This window comes from Trifolium pratense, linkage group LG4, assembly GCF_020283565.1.
Source record: "Trifolium pratense cultivar HEN17-A07 linkage group LG4, ARS_RC_1.1, whole genome shotgun sequence".
In the NCBI taxonomy this organism is placed as follows: domain Eukaryota; kingdom Viridiplantae; phylum Streptophyta; class Magnoliopsida; order Fabales; family Fabaceae; genus Trifolium; species Trifolium pratense.
This window is the reverse complement of record NC_060062.1, coordinates 5,510,872-5,532,160: the sequence shown is the minus strand read 5'-3', so window position 1 is coordinate 5,532,160 and position 21,289 is coordinate 5,510,872. Positions and strand designations below refer to the sequence as shown.

At 33.4% G+C, this 21,289-nt stretch overlaps 3 protein-coding genes across 16 annotated transcripts in view; 1 reads left to right on the top strand and 2 right to left on the bottom strand.

Moving 5' to 3' along the window:
• The first annotated feature begins 274 nt into the window (after positions 1-274).
• The window catches only part of LOC123921596 (aromatic aminotransferase ISS1-like), a 36,228-nt gene continuing 15,213 nt past the window's right edge, over positions 275-21,289 (top strand). For 2 of the 14 annotated variants that reach the window (XM_045974203.1, XM_045974202.1), the window contains exons 1-7: positions 293-521; positions 653-1,778; positions 1,901-1,948; positions 2,844-2,972; positions 3,079-3,138; positions 3,226-3,382; positions 3,718-3,824. In XM_045974203.1, coding sequence (XP_045830159.1) covers positions 1,716-1,778; positions 1,901-1,948; positions 2,844-2,972; positions 3,079-3,138; positions 3,226-3,382; positions 3,718-3,824 — 564 coding nt within the window. In that variant the 5' untranslated portion in view covers positions 293-521; positions 653-1,715. Of the gene's footprint in view, positions 522-652; positions 1,779-1,900; positions 1,949-2,843; positions 2,973-3,078; positions 3,139-3,225; positions 3,383-3,717; positions 3,825-5,949; positions 7,568-8,752; positions 8,786-11,624; positions 11,784-12,008; positions 12,502-14,376; positions 14,716-14,893; positions 15,787-19,182; positions 19,487-21,289 lie in introns of those variants that run through there. The other 12 variants (XM_045974209.1, XM_045974211.1, XM_045974210.1 and 9 more) reach the window with 11 other exon arrangements.
• LOC123921595 (inactive serine/threonine-protein kinase/endoribonuclease IRE1-like) lies at positions 7,744-10,112 on the bottom strand. The gene is made up of 4 exons (XM_045974196.1): positions 9,191-10,112; positions 8,701-9,111; positions 8,330-8,621; positions 7,744-8,236 (listed from the first exon to the last, which is right to left on the bottom strand). The coding sequence occupies exons 1-4, from the start codon at positions 9,613-9,615 to the stop codon at positions 8,063-8,065; spliced, it is 1,302 nt and encodes a 433-aa protein (XP_045830152.1). The 5' UTR covers positions 9,616-10,112; the 3' UTR covers positions 7,744-8,062.
• LOC123921599 lies at positions 15,645-17,118 on the bottom strand. Its single transcript, XM_045974214.1, has 4 exons — positions 16,961-17,118; positions 16,762-16,836; positions 16,270-16,401; positions 15,645-16,173 (listed from the first exon to the last, which is right to left on the bottom strand). Exons 1-4 carry the CDS (start codon positions 16,974-16,976, stop codon positions 15,860-15,862), a joined length of 537 nt encoding a protein of 178 aa, XP_045830170.1. The 5' UTR covers positions 16,977-17,118; the 3' UTR covers positions 15,645-15,859.

The following is a 21,289-nucleotide window of genomic DNA, read 5'->3' as shown; positions in this document are numbered from 1 at the left end:
AAATTGGTCCCTTAAAGACATTTTTGGTTTCAAATTGGTCCCTTAAAGAAAAAAAAGCCCAAATTGGTCCCTTAAAGACTTTGCCGTTAAACATTTTGGTCCTTTCCGTCTAGAAACTGTTAATTTGTACATATGGCAAACTGAGTGCTTACATGACTGCTTACATGGTTGCTTACATGGATGCTTACTAGGTAAATCATTTAAGTTAAAAAAAAATACTTAAAGTTAAAATTTAAAAATTAAAAAACGTTTGTTTGTTGTAAAAAATTGGCATTTGTTTGGTGTTTGGCTCTGTCTATTTGTTAACCGGCGAAAACCAAAACGCAAAGAGAAGAGTCACTCACTCAACAAAACAAAACTGGTAGAACAACAACAACTTGGTGGTGTTAGCATAAACAAGAAGAAGCAACAACACTCTCTCAGAATCACAAGAAACAAAGCAATGGGTTTCGTCGGTGACACCGTCGATTCTATCAAATCTCTTCAGATCCGTCAGGTCCTCACTCAGGGTGTTAGTCTTGGTCAGTTCCCTTTCTCATTTTCTATCTCAATTCAATCAATTTCAACAAACAAAAAAACAATCTTTACGTTATCTAACTTCAATTTGAGAGCTACATTCATCTGGGTTTAGTGATAAATTGCTTATCTTTAGGGTGATGATATGTGAGGAAGAAGGCTATGTTAGGTATATTATATTTTTTTTGTCTGTATAATTTTTCATCTTCTTCTTCATCCATTCTTTTGTTTGTATAATTTTTTTTTATTTTAAATTTTAAATTTAAGTTTTTTTTTTTTTAACATAAATGATTTACCTAGTAAGCAACCACGTAAGCAGCCATGTAAGCACTCAGTTTGCCACATGTACAAATTAACAGTTTCTGGACGGAAAGGACCAAAATATTTAACGGCAAAGTCTTTAAGGGACCAATTTGAGCATTTTTTTCTTTAAGGGACCAATTTAAAACCAAAAATATCTTTAAGGGACCAATTTAATAATTAAGCCTTTATTTTATAGATTCATTAAATTTCTAACGTATATAAGTCAACTACATTAAAAACCCACCAACAAAGGAAAAATTCTCTTATATTAAATACCGAAGAAAGTTAGAAACCCACAAAAAAAACAAACGTTCTCTTATATTAAATACAGAACGAATAGAGTAGAATCTAATCTAATAGTAAATTAAATCTCAAAAATAAATTTTTGCTTATAATAATGCAGAAGAGATCGGTAAAATCAGAGTCTGCTAAAGACGAACCATTGGATAAGAAAGTGAGTGAGTCACTGAAGCTATGACAGATAGACAGACAAGCACAGTGAATCATCGTTTTGAAGTGGTCCTCTCTGTCGTTTCATACCCATTTTTCAACACTCTTTAAAGATACAAAATTTATCATTTAATTAGCGTTAAACAAACGCAAAGAGGAAAGAGAAACCAAAAAGTTTCATTTTTTTATCAATTTTTTTATCTTATGTGTTAAATTAATAACATTAAAAGGTTTTCGTCTTTTTCCCTTTTGGATTAGATTTACTTGTACTATAGTTTAATGGTGGATGGGTTGGTGAAGCGTGGCGTTGCAAAGTTGAATACTTTTTGTTAGGTTGACGTTTTCGTTTTCTTCTTCAACAAGACTAGTACTTCATTGTGGTTTTTCTTTTTCACTTCAAATCCCAAATTTGGAACTTGTTTCTTCTGTTGTGTGTGAAAAGAAAAATGGGTTCTTTTGGAAATCTAGCTAAGAGGGTTGTGGAAACTGAGATGCCTATTATGGTTAAGGTAATCAAGAAAACATTTTTTGGGATTTTATATGTTTTTGTTTGTATGTTTTTCAATGAGTATTTGGATTGATGATCTAGAATTTGAGGATGTGTTTTTTTGTTTGTGTTGTGTTTTTCCAGATGCAGGAATTGCTACGAGGAGCTAAGAATGCTGTGTCTTTGGCACAGGTTTGTTTTTCAATTTTGTTCTGTTTCCAATGCTTGTTTTCTTTTGTTAATAATAAACTTGTGTTGTGTGTGAGTGTTTTCAATGCATGTTTATGTTGTGAGTGTGTGTTTGTGTTTCCAATGTTTGAGTTATAAATTAGTATTATAGTACCTTCTTGGTTGTGTTGTGTGAGTGTGTTTTCTGGTTTCCAATGTTTTAATTTATAAATTAACTTAGATTTGTGTTGATTTTGTTATGTGTGTTTGTTTTCTGCATTCCAATGTTTGTATTATAAATTAGTCTTGCTTCTTGTTGTTGTTGTGTGTTTGTGTGTTGAGTTTTGAGAGAAGCTTGGTTAGCTGTTCAGATTTTTTTGCATGTTTGGATTGGCGGTGAGATAGACTAAATCCTGGTGAGTACGGTGATTTTGCCAAACTCACCGCTCATTCAGACATATGCTTCAACAATATGAAGGACTCGTTCGGATCCATTTTATGGCTGCAATCTATGTGCAAGTGGGTATAAAGGATGAAGATATAAGATATATCTAGAAATGGGATTGATGTACTTGGGGTGGCGAGACGACCTTAGAAATGTCCAAAAAAACCTAAAAACTTGAAAATCTTAGGAAATCAAAAGTTGTTTTCTGCAGTTCCCTACTACATTTACATGACATGATTGCTATCAAAGATCCCAAATTGAAAAGGCATATAAAAAATAGAAACAGATGTATAAAGTCAGAAAATGAGAACTATTTTCGAAATTGTATAGTATATATGGCTTGCACTGTGTACTCCTTATGTTTGTAAATATTGCTATCAATTAGCTAACGTTTTATGCATTATTTGCTCCTTCTTTGTTCTGTTTGAAATGCAATTTTGATTGATTGATTTGTTGAAAAAATTTCTTCTTTAGGGGGTGGTTTATTGGCAACCTCCAAAGGAAGCGTTGGATAAGGTGAAAGAACTTGTGTATGATCCTTCTATTAGTCGTTATGGTAATGATGAAGGCATTCCTGAACTCAGAGCGGCATTAGTGAAAAAGGTAAACGGTCTAGTTTCTTGTTATTGCTAACCCTTTAACCTATAGGGGAATTGTAATCCTTGACATTTGTGATTCATCGATTAACTCATTTGCTTTAATCACACAGTTGCGTGATGAAAATAATTTGCACAAATCCTCGGTAATGGTTACAGCAGGTGCCAATCAGGTGATCAATCGCCCATATATATAATTTTCTATTAATGTTCATTATTTCAGCATTCATTCGACTCATTTCTAAGCATCTGCAGTACAGGCGTTCGTGAATCTTGTTCTTACTTTGTGTGATGCGGGGGATTCTGTGGTGATGTTTGCCCCTTACTACTTCAATGCATACATGTCCTTCCAGATGACCGGCATTACTGATATACAAGTTGGTCCCAGTAACCCGGAAACACTTCATCCAGATGCAGGTAAGAGACTGTATGATCTTATCACTAGCAACTTCTCTTACTACCATTATACTAACTAAGAACAATAGAAAAAGAATAATGGTTCCATTTTTGTGTGTGTTTTGAATCCATCATACTTCATCTTCTGATTTTGTATACTGTTAAAATTCAACATCCTATAGTAGCATATTATGATGTATAGATTTCTACGCATGTCCGTCACAATACATCAAGAACCTTAGAAGACTATTTGATGTCTGATAGATAATAGTCATTCGAGTGTGTAGTAGACTTTCCTACGGTGTATCTGCTGATTTCTTTGTCTAAATATATATCTGAATTTTCCTGATTTTCAGACTGGTTGGAAAAAGTGTTATCAGAGAGTAAACCTGTGCCGAAGCTAGTAACTGTTGTAAACCCTGGCAACCCAACTGGAACCTACATTCCAGACTCTCTTCTGAAGGTCACTCTCTCAAACTCTTCTAAGAATTTTCCATTCAAGTTTTCTTTCTGTGGTTTCATTTGAATCAGCTTATGTGGTAAAATTTGTCGTTATCCCGTATTAATAGTCCTCATATAAATCAACAAAAAAAAAATATCAATGTATGAATATATGAGTAAATGTATAAAATCCCGTATAAATGTCTTAAAATAAGGCCCCCGAGCAAATAAAAAAGTTAAATTAATTCCATAATATCTAAAGTAAAATAACTGCGAGAAAGCTGGCTCTTGGCTTGTTGTGGACAATACATATGAGTAAGTCTTCAGCATCCTAATGGAAATTCCATCAAATTAATGAAAAAAAATGTATACAGGTATCGATGTAGATCATGTATTTGAGGATATCTCTTATTGTCCTATCTTTTACAAAGAACACATCAACTTGATTTTGTTAATGTTTCTCCTCTCTCCAATAATTCAAAGAGGGCAAGTTGTGTTTTCCATTTTCCTTTTCAACCACTCTACATGGTAACTTTCAAAAATACCAATTTTGCTTCTTTTATTTTATTTGACACTTTCCTTTCATCAGGTACAAGTATTAACAATAAGAAAAGACATTTCCAAAAAAAACAATGAGAAAAGACAAAATAGTTTTTTTTGGTACATAAAAGACAAAATACTTTATTTACTCTTTCCTTTTATATTTAATCAAAATGTTTTTTGGTTTGTCTACTTTCTATATGTGAGAGCCTTGTTTCTTTCTCCTTATGAGAGTTAGTGAGGAAAATCAACTATACCACTTTTAAATGAGTGTTTATAAGTGGGTTTCTTGTTAATCTCACTTGTATACATTGCTATTTACTAACTTTTTAATGTTAGTTGCTTTCAATCATTTTAATCTAACACCTTTAAAAAGTTTCACTAATAATTTTACATCATTAATATCAAAAAATAAAATAATTATACATCATTGATTATTACATTTTAACAATAACTTGTATTATAGTAAAAAAAAACAATAACTTGTATTATCCTACTTATTAATCAACAACTACAATTTTAACAATAAGCAAGATAATAGCTTATCTTGTTAAATATTTGTCAAAGTTAAATACTCAATATAATAATATTTTGTTTAAAATCTCAAGTTTAAAATGAGGAAATGACTATTTGGTTTGATAGAAGGTTTGACACAAAGGGTTTTAATAATGAAGATGAAAACAAGAGCTGTAATTACATAATAATCAATTTCTTTTTCATTTTTCGTTTTTGTTTGTGCAACAATATAATTAATTTGGTTCAGCGGTCATTGATGGTGAACTTAATTCGGAACATTACTGTTTGATGCATTCGTAACTACGATCGGAAGAAGGTTGCAACTACTTGATGTTATAGCTAATTCCCGAACCAGATTAAACCATGCAAATGCAATTGAGTGAAGGCTGAAACCACTTAATGGCAGACTGATTCTCCGACCATATTAAACTAGTGATGAAAGTCAAAACTAAAAAAAAGAAAAGTTAAATTTTTTACCAAAAATTAAATAAAATTATTAAACTAAAATTGAGAACCCTAAATTATCCAATTTCCCCCAAATTCCCAAATTCTCAGATACATTCAAATTTCAATTTTGATATGAAAAACTTGTTATCACTGACATATACAAAACTCACACCTTCAATCTTCAACAATCATCTTCTCGATTTCTTCGATTATCTTCTTCAACGATTATCCACCCGGAAAGTTTTCGCCACCACCCCAGTTGAGTCTCTTCAAAACATCCTTTTATGGAATTCCATTATTAGAGCCAATGTATCTCATGGGTATTATCAATATGCCTTTCAACTGTATGTTAAAATGCGAAAGTTTGGTTTTTTACCTGATGGGTTTACATTTCCTTTGATTATTAAGTCGTGTTCGTGTATTGAGGATATTAGTCTTTGCAAGATTGTTCATTGTCATGTTTTGCAATTGGGTTTTAAGGATCATCTTCATGTGGTGAATGAATTGGTGGGTATGTATGGGAAAGTTAGGAGAATGGAGGATGCATGTAATGTGTTCGATGGAATGGCTGTGAGAAGTGTTTTGTCGTGGAATACTATGATTTCGAGTTATGCTTTTAATTTTGATTCTGTTGGTGCTTTTAGGATTTTTAAACGGATGGAGTTGGAAGGTTTGAAGCCGAATTATGTAACTTGGACGTCACTTTTGTCGAGCCATGCTAAATGTGGGCTTTATGATGAAACTATGGAGTTTTTTAAGTTGATGAGAACAAGAGGAATTGAGATTAGTGGTGAAGCTATTGCTGTTGTGTTGTCTGTGTGTGCCGATATGGATAGAGTTCAATGGGGGAAAGAAATTCATGGGTATGTTATTAAAGGTGGATATGAAGACTATTTGTTTGTGAAAAATACATTGATAGGGACTTATGGGAAGAAGCGTGAGCATCTCTGTGATGCACATAAAATATTTTCTGACATAAAGAACAAGAATTTAGTAAGTTGGAATGCTTTAATATCATCATATGCTGAATCCGGATTATGTGATGAGGCCTATGAAGTATTTTTGCAGCTGGAGAAATCAAATGGTGGTTCGTCCCGGAGACCCAATGTCATAAGTTGGAGTGCTGTCATTAGTGGTTTTGCTTCCAACGGGTGTTTTGAGCAGTCATTGGAACTGTTTAGGCGAATGCAGCTTGCAAAAGTAATGGCCAATTGTGTCACTATTTCCAGTGTTTTATCAGTTTGTTCAGAATTAGCAGCGTTGAACTCTGGTAGGGAGCTGCATGCTTATGCCATTAGGAATCTCATGGATGGCAATATTTTGGTGGGGAATGGTCTGATTAACATGTATATGAAGTGTGGGGTTTTCAAGGAAGGACATTTAGTATTTGATAATATTAAGAATAGAGATATAATCTCATGGAACTCATTAATTGGGGGTTATGGAATGCACGGGCTTGGTGAGAATGCATTAAGAACTTTCGATCAGATGATTAAATCCGGAATGAGGCCAGACAACATCACATTTGTTGTTGTTCTATCTGCGTGTAGTCATGCAGGACTTGTTGCTGCAGGTTGCAACATTTTTGATCGGATGGTCACAGAGTTTAAGATAGAGCCTAATGTAGAGCACTATGCATGCATGGTCGATCTCCTTGGTCGGGCTGGGCTTTTTTGCAAGAAGCAAGTGATATTGTGAGAAACATGCCAATTGAACCTAATGAGTGTGTTTGGGGAGCTCTTTTGAACTCATGTAGAATGTACAGAAATACAGATGTTGTTGAAGAGTTAGCATCACAAATTCTAGGCCTTAAATCAGAAATAACTGGGAGCTTCATGCTTCTGTCCAATATTTATTCTGCAAACGGAAGATGGGAGGATTCTGCAAGGGTTAGGGTCTCAGCAAAGAATAAAGGTTTCAAAAAAATACCTGGTCAGAGTTGGATTGAGGTGAGAAAAAAGGTGTACACATTCACAGCAGGGAATGTAGTCCATTTGGAACAGGGTGAAATTTACGCGATCCTTGATGAATTGGCACTTCAAATGGCGAGTGTAAATTATACTATCAATAGTTGCTTCGATCAGCAATGTATTTGTGACCAATCAGAACTCTTTGTTGCAAACTGAGAGAGGCTAGATTTTTTGTGCCATAATACTCAGATTTTGACGCATCACATGTAAAATAGTTGTAAAATAGTTATGAAACTAACAATTCGTTTTGACGCAACGCATCACATATAAAATAATTAGTAATCTTTGTTTATATCGTCTTTGTGTTTTATGTGTATATAATCCACATGTACCATTCTTTATATTGATTGCCAAATAAATTAATACTTCAAAAAGTCATATAAACATTTCCATTTATAAAAGAAGCTTCAACTTAACTCAAAATATGAAAATACATTTCCTACCTGAACATGACAGACACAAATATTATTTGGATACAAATAAGCTTCAGCTGGAAATTTCATTAGAAACAGAATTCAATACAAACAACCTTTGCCACTGGGCCAAGGGCGCAGCCCACCCATGATTTGGAACATACATTCCTAGCCAGCTAAGTTAACAAATACACAATTACATTTGGCAAACTAGAAAGAAAAACCCTACAACCAACTTGTCAGCACAAGAGATCAAATTAATTTTCCTGATTCTTTCCTCTTCCACTATTTTCTCTCTGCTCCTATGAATTAATTTTTAAGAATATTCTCCACCTATCACCTACGCTTCCTAAACTCAACCGAAAACTACCATGTCATTTTGGAAATAACCATTCGAATGGTTCATCTGTTTGCCGATGTAGTTTAACATGATTATATGCTTCAATCAGAAGACGAGGAAACCTGTACTCGATCAGGGAACGATACACTGATGCCTTCGATTTTCCAACAAAAATCTTTCCTCTTGTTGACACACACAAACCAAGAGCCTGATCAACAAAAAAAAAAAAAATCAGTCAGGCCTATCAATTTTATTTAAAATAAAACAATTTAAATTATAGTTAAAAAAAAAAAAAACAAACCTCATATTCATTGAGATGCGCACATATGTTCCTAAACATCTTTACTAAAGATTGCAACGAGTATTCATTATAGTCATTTTTGAAATCCTTAGTATAGCACATCAGAACTTCGTGGTCAATAAAACAATCCCATTTTTGGTAACCGTTAAAAATCAACTGTTTCTTCAAATTAAATTGATTGAACTCAGCCCAATCTAAACGATGCAACAGATCATTAATCTCCCATATAAACCAGGCTTTAGTTGTATCATCCCAAAATGTGGGATGCAATAATAATGAGGAAGCAACTGACCTGCGCAACAAAGTCAAAATTAAAAAATTTAATTGAAGTTTTAATAAAACAATAAAAAAGAATTATGATAATAACATACCTGTCATCTGGTAAAGCTTTTAATAATCCAGTGATAAAATCTTTATCCACAGGTGAAAGACGGCTTGTAACTGAAGTATCCATAATATTATGTCGAACATTTTCATCATTTCCAAAAGCATGCGATGCTGTCAAGCAAAAACAGATTACTAATCCTAATCCAAATAAATCGGATTTTTCATCTGTAAGTTTCTGTTTGATTTCTTCGGGCGTCCTCCAGCCCGCGGTGCTGGTATCAAGCACAAGGTTATCGGATGACGGAGATGAAGAACCTAGATTAGAGATTTTTGCACGAAGACGGTTTTTATAGGGCGGCTCATTAATCTCCTCAAATATTAAAATATTATCCGGAGTGAGATTCTCATGTCTTATCTTCTTCTTTTGAAGGTCTGTCACGCCATCGATTATATCCCTATTATTTCAATGTCTCAATTAGTAAATAAATAAAAAAATAAACAATTAAATTAATCAAATTATCAATTGCTGCTTACCGTATTAGTGTAAGCAAATCAGGACTTGCCGATTGTTGATCCGGGGCCCCTTTTACTCTTATTTTTTCATGACGATCAGGTGTGTGCCACAGACGATAATCCTTTGAAGCTTTTTTCAAAAAATCTCTACAGTTTTCATTCTGATGATCAAATACACCTTTTTTTTTACAAGCGTTTATCAATTCCCGCAAATTACATTTGGCTCGTTGCAAGAAGATGTAATGGTGATTTTCATCCTTGAGATGGTCAAAACATCGAACGACTCTTGGCACGTCGTTCAAATGTTGATATGCTTTAATTTCAATATTTGCCTTTTCACTCTGGATCGGAACAATCTTCACAGCTGCTTCTAGCGAGTTCCACGTTGCTTCAAACACCTTATCAGTAATTGAGTCACCCATTTCGAAATAAACCTTGTGTTCCATCTTTAAAGTAGAGGATTTTTACACATACCCATCACATACCATCACATAATGTGTAACAGTTAGTAAAATAATCATCATAATATAAATAATAGATAAGAAAACTTTGACAGAGGGTTGAATAAAATGGAACTAGTAATAGTATATCAGACAAACAATCATAATCAAAATGACAAGGGTTTAATAAACAAGATTTGGAACAAATAAACAAACACAAGGTACATGATTTTGTTTCTGCATAAGAAAATGCAGAAGATTCAAAATAACTAAAGACTAGAATCAACCTAAAATAGGGAAGGATTGTATAGCAATAGCAAGATTACATACCTGTTTAAGAGGGAGAGAGTGATGAGCAATAGAGTAAGAGTGATGAGAGAGTTTGAAGGGGTTGTTTGTTGATATGCAAATAGAATATTCTACCAAAAACAAAAAAAAGAATATTAAGATATTCATTCACCCTCACTCGCAAAAAGAATATTAAGATATTCATTCACCCTCACACCCTCGAGAAAAGGGAGGGTGTGAGGGTGAATGAATATCTTAATATTCTTTTTGCGAGTGAGGGTGAATGAATATCTTAATATTCTTTTTTTTGTTTTTGGTAGAATATTCTATTTGCATATCAACAAACAACCCCTTCAAACTCTCTCATCACTCTTACTCTATTGCTCATCACTCTCTCCCTCTTAAACAGGTATGTAATCTTGCTATTGCTATACAATCCTTCCCTATTTTAGGTTGATTCTAGTCTTTAGTTATTTTGAATCTTCTGCATTTTCTTATGCAGAAACAAAATCATGTACCTTGTGTTTGTTTATTTGTTCCAAATCTTGTTTATTAAACCCTTGTCATTTTGATTATGATTGTTTGTCTGATATACTATTACTAGTTCCATTTTATTCAACCCTCTGTCAAAGTTTTCTTATCTATTATTTATATTATGATGATTATTTTACTAACTGTTACACATTATGTGATGGTATGTGATGGGTATGTGTAAAAATCCTCTACTTTAAAGATGGAACACAAGGTTTATTTCGAAATGGGTGACCCAATTACTGATAAGGTGTTTGAAGCAACGTGGAACTCGCTAGAAGCAGCTGTGAAGATTGTTCCGATCCAGAGTGAAAAGGCAAATATTGAAATTAAAGCATATCAACATTTGAACGACGTGCCAAGAGTCGTTTGATGTTTTGACCATCTCAAGGATGAAAATCACCATTACATCTTCTTGCAACGAGCCAAATGTAATTTGCGGGAATTGATAAACGCTTGTAAAAAAAAAGGTGTATTTGATCATCAGAATGAAAACTGTAGAGATTTTTTGAAAAAAGCTTCAAAGGATTATCGTCTGTGGCACACACCTGATCGTCATGAAAAAATAAGAGTAAAAGGGGCCCCGGATCAACAATCGGCAAGTCCTGATTTGCTTACACTAATACGGTAAGCAGCAATTGATAATTTGATTAATTTAATTGTTTATTTTTTTATTTATTTACTAATTGAGACATTGAAATAATAGGGATATAATCGATGGCGTGACAGACCTTCAAAAGAAGAAGATAAGACATGAGAATCTCACTCCGGATAATATTTTAATATTTGAGGAGATTAATGAGCCGCCCTATAAAAACCGTCTTCGTGCAAAAATCTCTAATCTAGGTTCTTCATCTCCGTCATCCGATAACCTTGTGCTTGATACCAGCACCGCGGGCTGGAGGACGCCCGAAGAAATCAAACAGAAACTTACAGATGAAAAATCCGATTTATTTGGATTAGGATTAGTAATCTGTTTTTGCTTGACAGCATCGCATGCTTTTGGAAATGATGAAAATGTTCGACATAATATTATGGATACTTCAGTTACAAGCCGTCTTTCGCCTGTGGATAAAGATTTTATCACTGGATTATTAAAAGCTTTACCAGATGACAGGTATGTTATTATTATAATTCTTTTTTATTGTTTTATTAAAACTTCAATTAAATTTTTTAATTTTGACTTTGTTGCGCAGGTCAGTTGCTTCCTCATTATTATTGCATCCCACATTTTGGGATGATACAACTAAAGCCTGGTTTATATGGGAGATTAATGATCTGTTGCATCGTTTAGATTGGGCTGAGTTCAATCAATTTAATTTGAAGAAACAGTTGATTTTTAACGGTTACCAAAAATGGGATTGTTTTATTGACCACGAAGTTCTGATGTGCTATACTAAGGATTTCAAAAATGACTATAATGAATACTCGTTGCAATCTTTAGTAAAGATGTTTAGGAACATATGTGCGCATCTCAATGAATATGAGGTTTGTTTTTTTTTTTTAACTATAATTTAAATTGTTTTATTTTAAATAAAATTGATAGGCCTGACTGATTTTTTTTTTTTTTTGTTGATCAGGCTCTTGGTTTGTGTGTGTCAACAAGAGGAAAGATTTTTGTTGGAAAATCGAAGGCATCAGTGTATCGTTCCCTGATCGAGTACAGGTTTCCTCGTCTTCTGATTGAAGCATATAATCATGTTAAACTACATCGGCAAACAGATGAACCATTCGAATGGTTATTTCCAAAATGACATGGTAGTTTTCGGTTGAGTTTAGGAAGCGTAGGTGATAGGTGGAGAATATTCTTAAAAATTAATTCATAGGAGCAGAGAGAAAATAGTGGAAGAGGAAAGAATCAGGAAAATTAATTTGATCTCTTGTGCTGACAAGTTGGTTGTAGGGTTTTTCTTTCTAGTTTGCCAAATGTAATTGTGTATTTGTTAACTTAGCTGGCTAGGAATGTATGTTCCAAATCATGGGTGGGCTGCGCCCTTGGCCCAGTGGCAAAGGTTGTTTGTATTGAATTCTGTTTCTAATGAAATTTCCAGCTGAAGCTTATTTGTATCCAAATAATATTTGTGTCTGTCATGTTCAGGTAGGAAATGTATTTTCATATTTTGAGTTAAGTTGAAGCTTCTTTTATAAATGGAAATGTTTATATGACTTTTTGAAGTATTAATTTATTTGGCAATCAATATAAAGAATGGTACATGTGGATTATATACACATAAAACACAAAGACGATATAAACAAAGATTACTAATTATTTTATATGTGATGCGTTGCGTCAAAACGAATTGTTAGTTTCATAACTATTTTACAACTATTTTACATGTGATGCGTCAAAATCCGAGTATTATGGCACAAAAAATCTAGCCTCTCTCAGTTTGCAACAAAGAGTTCTGATTGGTCACAAATACATTGCTGATCGAAGCAACTATTGATAGTATAATTTACACTCGCCATTTGAAGTGCCAATTCATCAAGGATCGCGTAAATTTCACCCTGTTCCAAATGGACTACATTCCCTGCTGTGAATGTGTACACCTTTTTTCTCACCTCAATCCAACTCTGACCAGGTATTTTTTTGAAACCTTTATTCTTTGCTGAGACCCTAACCCTTGCAGAATCCTCCCATCTTCCGTTTGCAGAATAAATATTGGACAGAAGCATGAAGCTCCCAGTTATTTCTGATTTAAGGCCTAGAATTTGTGATGCTAACTCTTCTACAACATCTGTATTTCTGTACATTCTACATGAGTTCAAAAGAGCTCCCCAAACACACTCATTAGGTTCAATTGGCATGTTTCTCACAATATCACTTGCTTCTTGCAAAAAAGCCCAGCCCGACCAAGGAGATCGACCATGCATGCATAGTGCTCTACATTAGGCTCTATCTTAAACTCTGTGACCATCCGATCAAAAATGTTGCAACCTGCAGCAACAAGTCCTGCATGACTACACGCAGATAGAACAGCAACAAATGTGATGTTGTCTGGCCTCATTCCGGATTTAATCATCTGATCGAAAGTTCTTAATGCATTCTCACCAAGCCCGTGCATTCCATAACCCCCAATTAATGAGTTCCATGAGATTATATCTCTATTCTTAATATTATCAAATACTAAATGTCCTTCCTTGAAAACCCCACACTTCATATACATGTTAATCAGACCATTCCCCACCAAAATATTGTCATCCATGAGATTCCTAATGGCATAAGCATGCAGCTCCCTACCAGAGTTCAACGCTGCTAATTCTGAACAAACTGATAAAACACTGGAAATAGTGACACAATTGGCCATTACTTTTGCAAGCTGCATTAGCCTAAACAGTTCCAATGACTGCTCAAAACACCCGTTGGAAGCAAAACCACTAATGACAGCACTCCAACTTATGACATTGGGTCTCCGGGACGAACCACCATTTGATTTCTCAAATATGACACTAGGACTTCAACTTTTGAAATCACGTGGATTCTTAACACATGCGTATTGGTATTGGATCGGAGTTGGTGCATTATTTAATTGGATTTATTTTCCTTTCAAATTGTTTATATACTTTGTTTCTCACTTATCTTGATCGGGAGTATCTTTACATTTGGTTATTTATTTATTTTTTCTATTCAAAGGCAACAATATTCATTTATTCAAATTTATAGGAAATACGTCGATCAAAATCATTATATATTAAACATTAATGTCTATGACAAAGCCTACAATTGATCTGACAAAATTTAAATGTCCGAAATAATCATGTATCCAGATCTGCAACGTTGATGATGCGAAAACCATTGAATATGCAACCAAAATCATAGTTACGATGTTGTTGAGGCTGTTTTTAAAAAGAACTTGCTATAGTGTTTGAGTTTAACCCATGCAGTAGTATATAGGCTACAAATGCGTTCAAAATCTTATATTTTGTTCTTGGAATTTCGACATCCAGAAAATGAAGGATCAAGCTGTAATTGATGACAGATTGGTGCTTTTGAAGGGTGTTAGTGGTGCCTTTAGGCCTGGGATTATAATGAATATTCACGGCACGAAAACCAGTCAGAAAAATCTTAGTCCAAAGACATAAATGGTTGATAAAGAAAATTCTCATTTGTTGCCAGTTTGGGCAACATAAATAGAAGAATATGCGGGTCTTGTTTCCTCAAATAATTGGAAACATAATCAGGCAAATCAATTGCAAACCACTAAAGAAACTGTATTTCATTGGAATCACTCTAGTAAGACTTGTTCCTCATAATTCATCAATCCAAGTTTGGACTTTTACTTGAAATTTGGTGACATTATCATCCCTGTGACTGCAATTCTTCTCGCAATTTTGATCTATTTTCAACAAAGATTAGGCTATGACAAGCTGAATCAGGTTTTGACATTTCGACAGTATAAACTTCTTCCAAGTTTTAGATATGAAAGGTTGGATTCTAAGTCCTCTGAAACTGAAATAATTTCAGGTATCAATGGTGGTGGTGAAAATGGAAAAGAACATGTTGATGTAGAATGAATATAGACACTAAAAAATGACAACTAAAACCTATATTTGATTGTCATTTTGAGAAATTTACACACGCAACCTTTAAATTCGGCAATTTTCTCAAGTTAGTCCTTCAAGTATTTTTCTTCTTCCATACTAATCATTTTATGTCTCAAAATGTGCACACATTATCATTTTATGAATCAAAATTTGGCAAGGGCATTAGAATAGAATTGTTGAAGCGTATCAGCGGTTACCAATTTACAATTCCACACACAAATCAGGAGGGTGGGTTCTAACCAACAAAGAAACATGTAAAATTAAAATTAAACCCAAATAATAATAACTCGTTTATTCCTAAAAAGGAGGAATACTAACTAAGAACAACCACAAAAGTAGTCTTATCAATCCCACTACGGATAGGCTAAGATGACAACCTCCCGAGACCCTACAACTACAAGGCGCAAACCTTCAATATAAAAAGCGGCAATGATGGTTTAACAGAAACAAACCTTCAATAAAAAAAATAGTAGCAACAGTTGTAACTAAACGGCCTCTGCCATTCTGTTGTTATTCCTCTATTTTTTTGTAGAGGGGGTAATATATGGATATAAATTTGTTAAATGTAGTAGATGCAGCAATCATATTCAAAAAAGGCTTTAACTGTTATACACTATTTGTTCAGGAGAAATAAGCAACTTATAGAAGAATTGGACACACAAAGACACAAATAATGACAAAGTCAACTTTAAGATAATTAAATTCATTTTTTCATAGAATTTTACACTCATTTCTGGAGAGTTGTATTCTAACCAACAAAATTAAAAGGTATAGATAGATAGTCTCACAAGAAACATTTGTTCCTGAGAAGGAGGAAGACCAAGAACAACCACAAAAGTCTTCTTATCATCATCCCACTAGGCTAAGATGACAACCTGCCAAGACCCTACAAGACGTTTGGATCCATATGTAATCGTAATGGTCTCAACACTTCAATAAGTTCACACATAAGTTTAATGTCGATATCATAAAGATAATTATAAACAGGATCATCGGGGTTGGTGCCGAACATCTCTTCTAATTCTTGTTGGGTTAGATCAGCACAAGCCTCAACTCTGGGAAGGAACTCCTGTTGTGAGGGCGGTGAAAGAGATTTCTGGAAGATAAGGAACCTCTCATCTTCTTCCTTTTTGTCGGCGTATGTTATACCCCAACGCTCCTGCCATATTTTGAAAATCTCTCGATCTGAGGGGCGTGTCCCTAGAAGTAGAACAAACATGCATTAAACACAGCCAGCCAAGATATATTATTATAAGAAAACAATAATTAATTAAAATATGATTTAGGGTTTTGTACAGGAATCAGTCTGGTGTTCTTCTTCTCCTCCTCCTCCTCCGGAATCAGTGTTGTGTTCTTCTTCTACTAAACCATCCTTGTCAACTTTAAATTTCTTTATGGGTCGAGCAAAATCCTTGTCATTCTCAACAACTAATAATCAAAAGAAAACAAAGAAGAGATCATTCATTTCAATTATTTATGGAACTAGTAACGGAATCTTTGAATTTTGCAAAATCCTTCTTCTAATTCTGAACTAATAATAATAATAATAATAATAATAATAATAATAATCAAAAGAAAACAAACAAGAAAACATCGATTTTGAATATTTATGGAATTAGTAATGAAATCTTTCAATTTAGCAAAATCCTTGTCATTCTCAATTAATAATCAATCAATCAATCAATCAAAAGAAAAACAAACATGAAATCCATATATATATATATATAAATATATACAAAGAAAGAACACAAGAATTTAATTAAAATATGATTTAGGGTTTGTATATACCTTTAGGATCAGGATCAGTGTTGTCTTGTTCTCCTACTAAATCTTTCAATTTCGCAAAATCCTTGTCATTCTCAACTAATAATCAATCACAAGAAAACAAACAAACAAGAAATCATCCATTTGAATTAATTTTTAATAATTGTAAAAAATTAGATGTTGTGCTACTGCGTATCGTGGTCTGGTTTACGGTGGTTCGTACCTGGAATCGGGTCCATCAGGTAGCTGTTGCGGCGGCTCGCTCAGAGAGAGGAGAGGTTAGGGTCGGTAACAGAGGAGACGAATTTATGGAGTGGATCTATGAATGAACGAATGAATAATAATCAACATCAACAACATACACCACACGCTTATTATATATTCCTTCCTTCTCAGTTAAGCCCAAAGTTTTTTTAAAAAAGCCCACTATACCACACCGACAATAAAATATAAGCCCAAACTTGATTTGAAGGAATTCAATGTGTTGATTTTATTCATGATGGTGAAAGGGATATATACAAGTTACAATATGTAAGTCAACCATAGGAAAATAATTACACTTAATGGAAAATAATTACAAACATAATTATACTTAATTGCAATAATATTCTATTCTATCACACCCCCGTAGTCGAAGCGGGAGGTTCACGGACGATTAGACTGGTCCGAAAATCATCAAAAAGAACTCGAGGTAGGCCTTTGGTGGTGAAAATATTGGCAATCTGGTGACGAGAAGGAACATGAAGGACGCGTGCTTGACCACGGGCGACTTTCTCTCGAACAAAGTGAACGTCCATCTCAATATGCTTAGTACGCTGATGTTGTACAGGATTACCAGAAAGATAAATTGCACTAACATTATCACAATACACCAAAGTAGCATGAGAAAGTGGAAAATGAAGCTCCAAGAGTAGGTTGCGTAGCCAACAAGATTCAGAAACCACATTAGCAACACCTCTATATTCAGCCTCTGCACTAGAACGAGATAGCGTGGGTTGTCTTTTAGAAGACCAGGAGATGTTGTCACCACACCAATTTACATGTGCTTAGTTTGGCAACTAAGTGATTACAAATAATTATACAATAATAACAAATAATAGGAAAATCTATATATATAAATCCTAGATAGTTGTCCAACTACCTATCTAAACCCTAATCCATAAACCAATGAAAACCTTTCATTTAGCCACATCATCCACTTACATCCATTCAATGTGTAATACTAATTGTTGTTATTATTATTATTATTATTATTATTATTATTATTATTATTATTATTATTATTATTATTATTATCATTATCATTATCATTGTTAATTCATTTTAATTTTTTTTCATTTTATTATTTTGTTTATTTAGTGTTTTTTTTCAAAATAGTTAATGCTTTTGTTAATAATTTTTTGTCCAATCTTTGTGTATATAAGGAGTTGGTCGATTGTCACGACTATTTCCTAATGTTAGTAAAAAAAGTTAGATGAAAAAAAATCACTAATGGTTGGTATGCCCTGCCTGATTTTTATCATATTCGATTTTGAGTTTGTGTTAAGTTGGATTATATTTGTTCCAATAAGTTTTAAATTAATATAAATGATAAATTTGATAATGAAGTAGTTTACAATTATTAAAAATTAATTCAAATGGATGATTTCTTGTTTGTTTGTTTTCTTGTGATTGATTATTAGTTGAGAATGACAAGGATTTTGCGAAATTGAAAGATTTAGTAGGAGAACAAGACAACACTGATCCTGATCCTAAAGGTATATACAAACCCTAAATCATATTTTAATTAAATTCTTGTGTTCTTTCTTTGTATATATTTATATATACTAGCGGGCCAGGCAGGCGCGTTCCGCGCCTGCCTGTGTCTAACTTATGTACCCAAAAAAAAAAAGATACGCCTTATGTTATGGTGAGTTTGTTAATAAAAGATTTTTGTTGCTACTAAAAAAAAGTAAGGGTAATGTTGGTATTATGAAAATTCTACCCCAAAACTCATGTATTCTTTTTATATATTATAGTATAGAATAGATATAGATGAAAAAACCATAAAAAAAAAGAGGAAGTTAAGGGCAATTATGGAATAATTAAAAAACCATAAAGGAAGTTAAGGGCAAAATGGACCAAAAAAAATCCAGCCCAAACTCCCTTATCCTCTTTATATATTGTTATAGATATATGGATTTCATGTTTGTTTTTCTTTTGATTGATTGATTATTAATTGAGAATGACAAGGATTTTGCTAAATTGAAAGATTTCATTACTAATTCCATAAATATTCAAAATCGATGTTTTCTTGTTTGTTTTCTTTTGATTATTATTATTATTATTATTATTATTATTAGTTCAGAATTAGAAGAAGGATTTTGCAAAATTCAAAGATTCCGTTACTAGTTCCATAAATAATTGAAATGAATGATCTCTTCTTTGTTTTCTTTTGATTATTAGTTGTTGAGAATGACAAGGATTTTGCTAAATTGAAAGATTTCATTACTAATTCCATAAATATTCAAAATCGATGTTTTCTTGTTTGTTTTCTTTTGATTATTATTATTATTATTATTATTATTATTATTATTAGTTCAGAATTAGAAGAAGGATTTTGCAAAACTCAAAGATTCCGTTACTAGTTCCATAAATAATTGAAATGAATGATCTCTTCTTTGTTTTCTTTTGATTATTAGTTGTTGAGAATGACAAGGATTTTGCTCGACCCATAAAGAAATTTAAAGTTGACAAGGATGGTTTAGTAGAAGAAGAAGAAGAAGAACACAACACTGATTCCGGAGGAGGAGGAGGAGAAGAAGAACACCAGACTGATTCCTGTACAAAACCCTAAATCATATTTTAATTAATTATTGTTTTCTTATAATAATATATCTTGGCTGGCTGTGTTTAATGCATGTTTGTTCTACTTCTAGGGACACGCCCCTCAGATCGAGAGATTTTCAAAATATGGCAGGAGCGTTGGGGTATAACATACGCCGACAAAAAGGAAGAAGATGAGAGGTTCCTTATCTTCCAGAAATCTCTTTCACCGCCCTCACAACAGGAGCTACTTCCCAGAGTTGAGGCTTGTGCTGATCTAACCCAACAAGAATTAGAAGAGATGTTCGGCACCAACCCCGATGATCCTGTTTATAATTATCTTTATGATATCGACATTAAACTTATGTGTGAAGTTATTGAAGTGTTGAGACCATTACGATTACATATGGATCGAAACGTCTTGTAGGGTCTTGGCAGGTTGTCATCTTAGCCTAGTGGGATGATGATAAGAAGACTTTTGTGGTTGTTCTTAGTCTTCCTCCTTCTCAGGAACAAATGTTTCTTGTGAGACTATCTATCTATACCTTTTAATTTTGTTGGTTAGAATACAACTCTCCAGAAATGAGTGTAAAATTCTATGAAAAAATGAATTTAATTATCTTAAAGTTGACTTTGTCATTATTTGTGTCTTTGTGTGTCCAATTCTTCTATAAGTTGCTTATTTCTCCTGAACAAATAGTGTATAACAGTTAAAGCCTTTTTTGAATATGATTGCTGCATCTACTACATTTAACAAATTTATATCCATATATTACCCCCTCTACAAAAAAATAGAGGAATAACAACAGAATGGCAGAGGCCGTTTAGTTACAACTGTTGCTACTATTTTTTTTATTGAAGGTTTGTTTCTGTTAAACCATCATTGCCACTTTTTATATTGAAGGTTTGCGCCTTGTAGTTGTAGGGTCTCGGGAGGTTGTCATCTTAGCCTATCCGTAGTGGGATGGATAAGACTACTTTTGTGGTTGTTCTTAGTTAGTATTCCTCCTTTTTAGGAATAAACGAGTTATTATTATTTGGGTTTAATTTTAATTTTACATGTTTCTTGTGAGACTATCTATGTAACTTTTACTTTGTTGGTTAGAACCCATCCTCCTGATTTGTGTGTGGAATTGTAAATTGGTAACCGCTGATACGCTTCAACAATTCTATTCTAATGCCCTTGCCAAATTTTGATTCATAAAATGATAATGTGTGCACATTTTGAGACATAAAATGATTAGTATGGAAGAAGAAAAATACTTGAAGGACTAACTTGAGAAAATTGCCGAATTTAAAGGTTGCGTGTGTAAATTTCTCAAAATGACAATCAAATATAGGTTTTAGTTGTCATTTTTTAGTGTCTATATTCATTCTACATCAACATGTTCTTTTCCATTTTCACCACCACCATTGATACCTGAAATTATTTCAGTTTCAGAGGACTTAGAATCCAACCTTTCATATCTAAAACTTGGAAGAAGTTTATACTGTCGAAATGTCAAAACCTGATTCAGCTTGTCATAGCCTAATCTTTGTTGAAAATAGACCAAAATTGCGAGAAGAATTGCAGTCACAGGGATGATAATGTCACCAAATTTCAAGTAAAAGTCCAAACTTGGATTGATGAATTATGAGGAACAAGTCTTACTAGAGTGATTCCAATGAAATACAGTTTCTTTAGTGGTTTGCAATTGATTTGCCTGATTATGTTTCCAATTATTTGAGGAAACAAGACCCGCATATT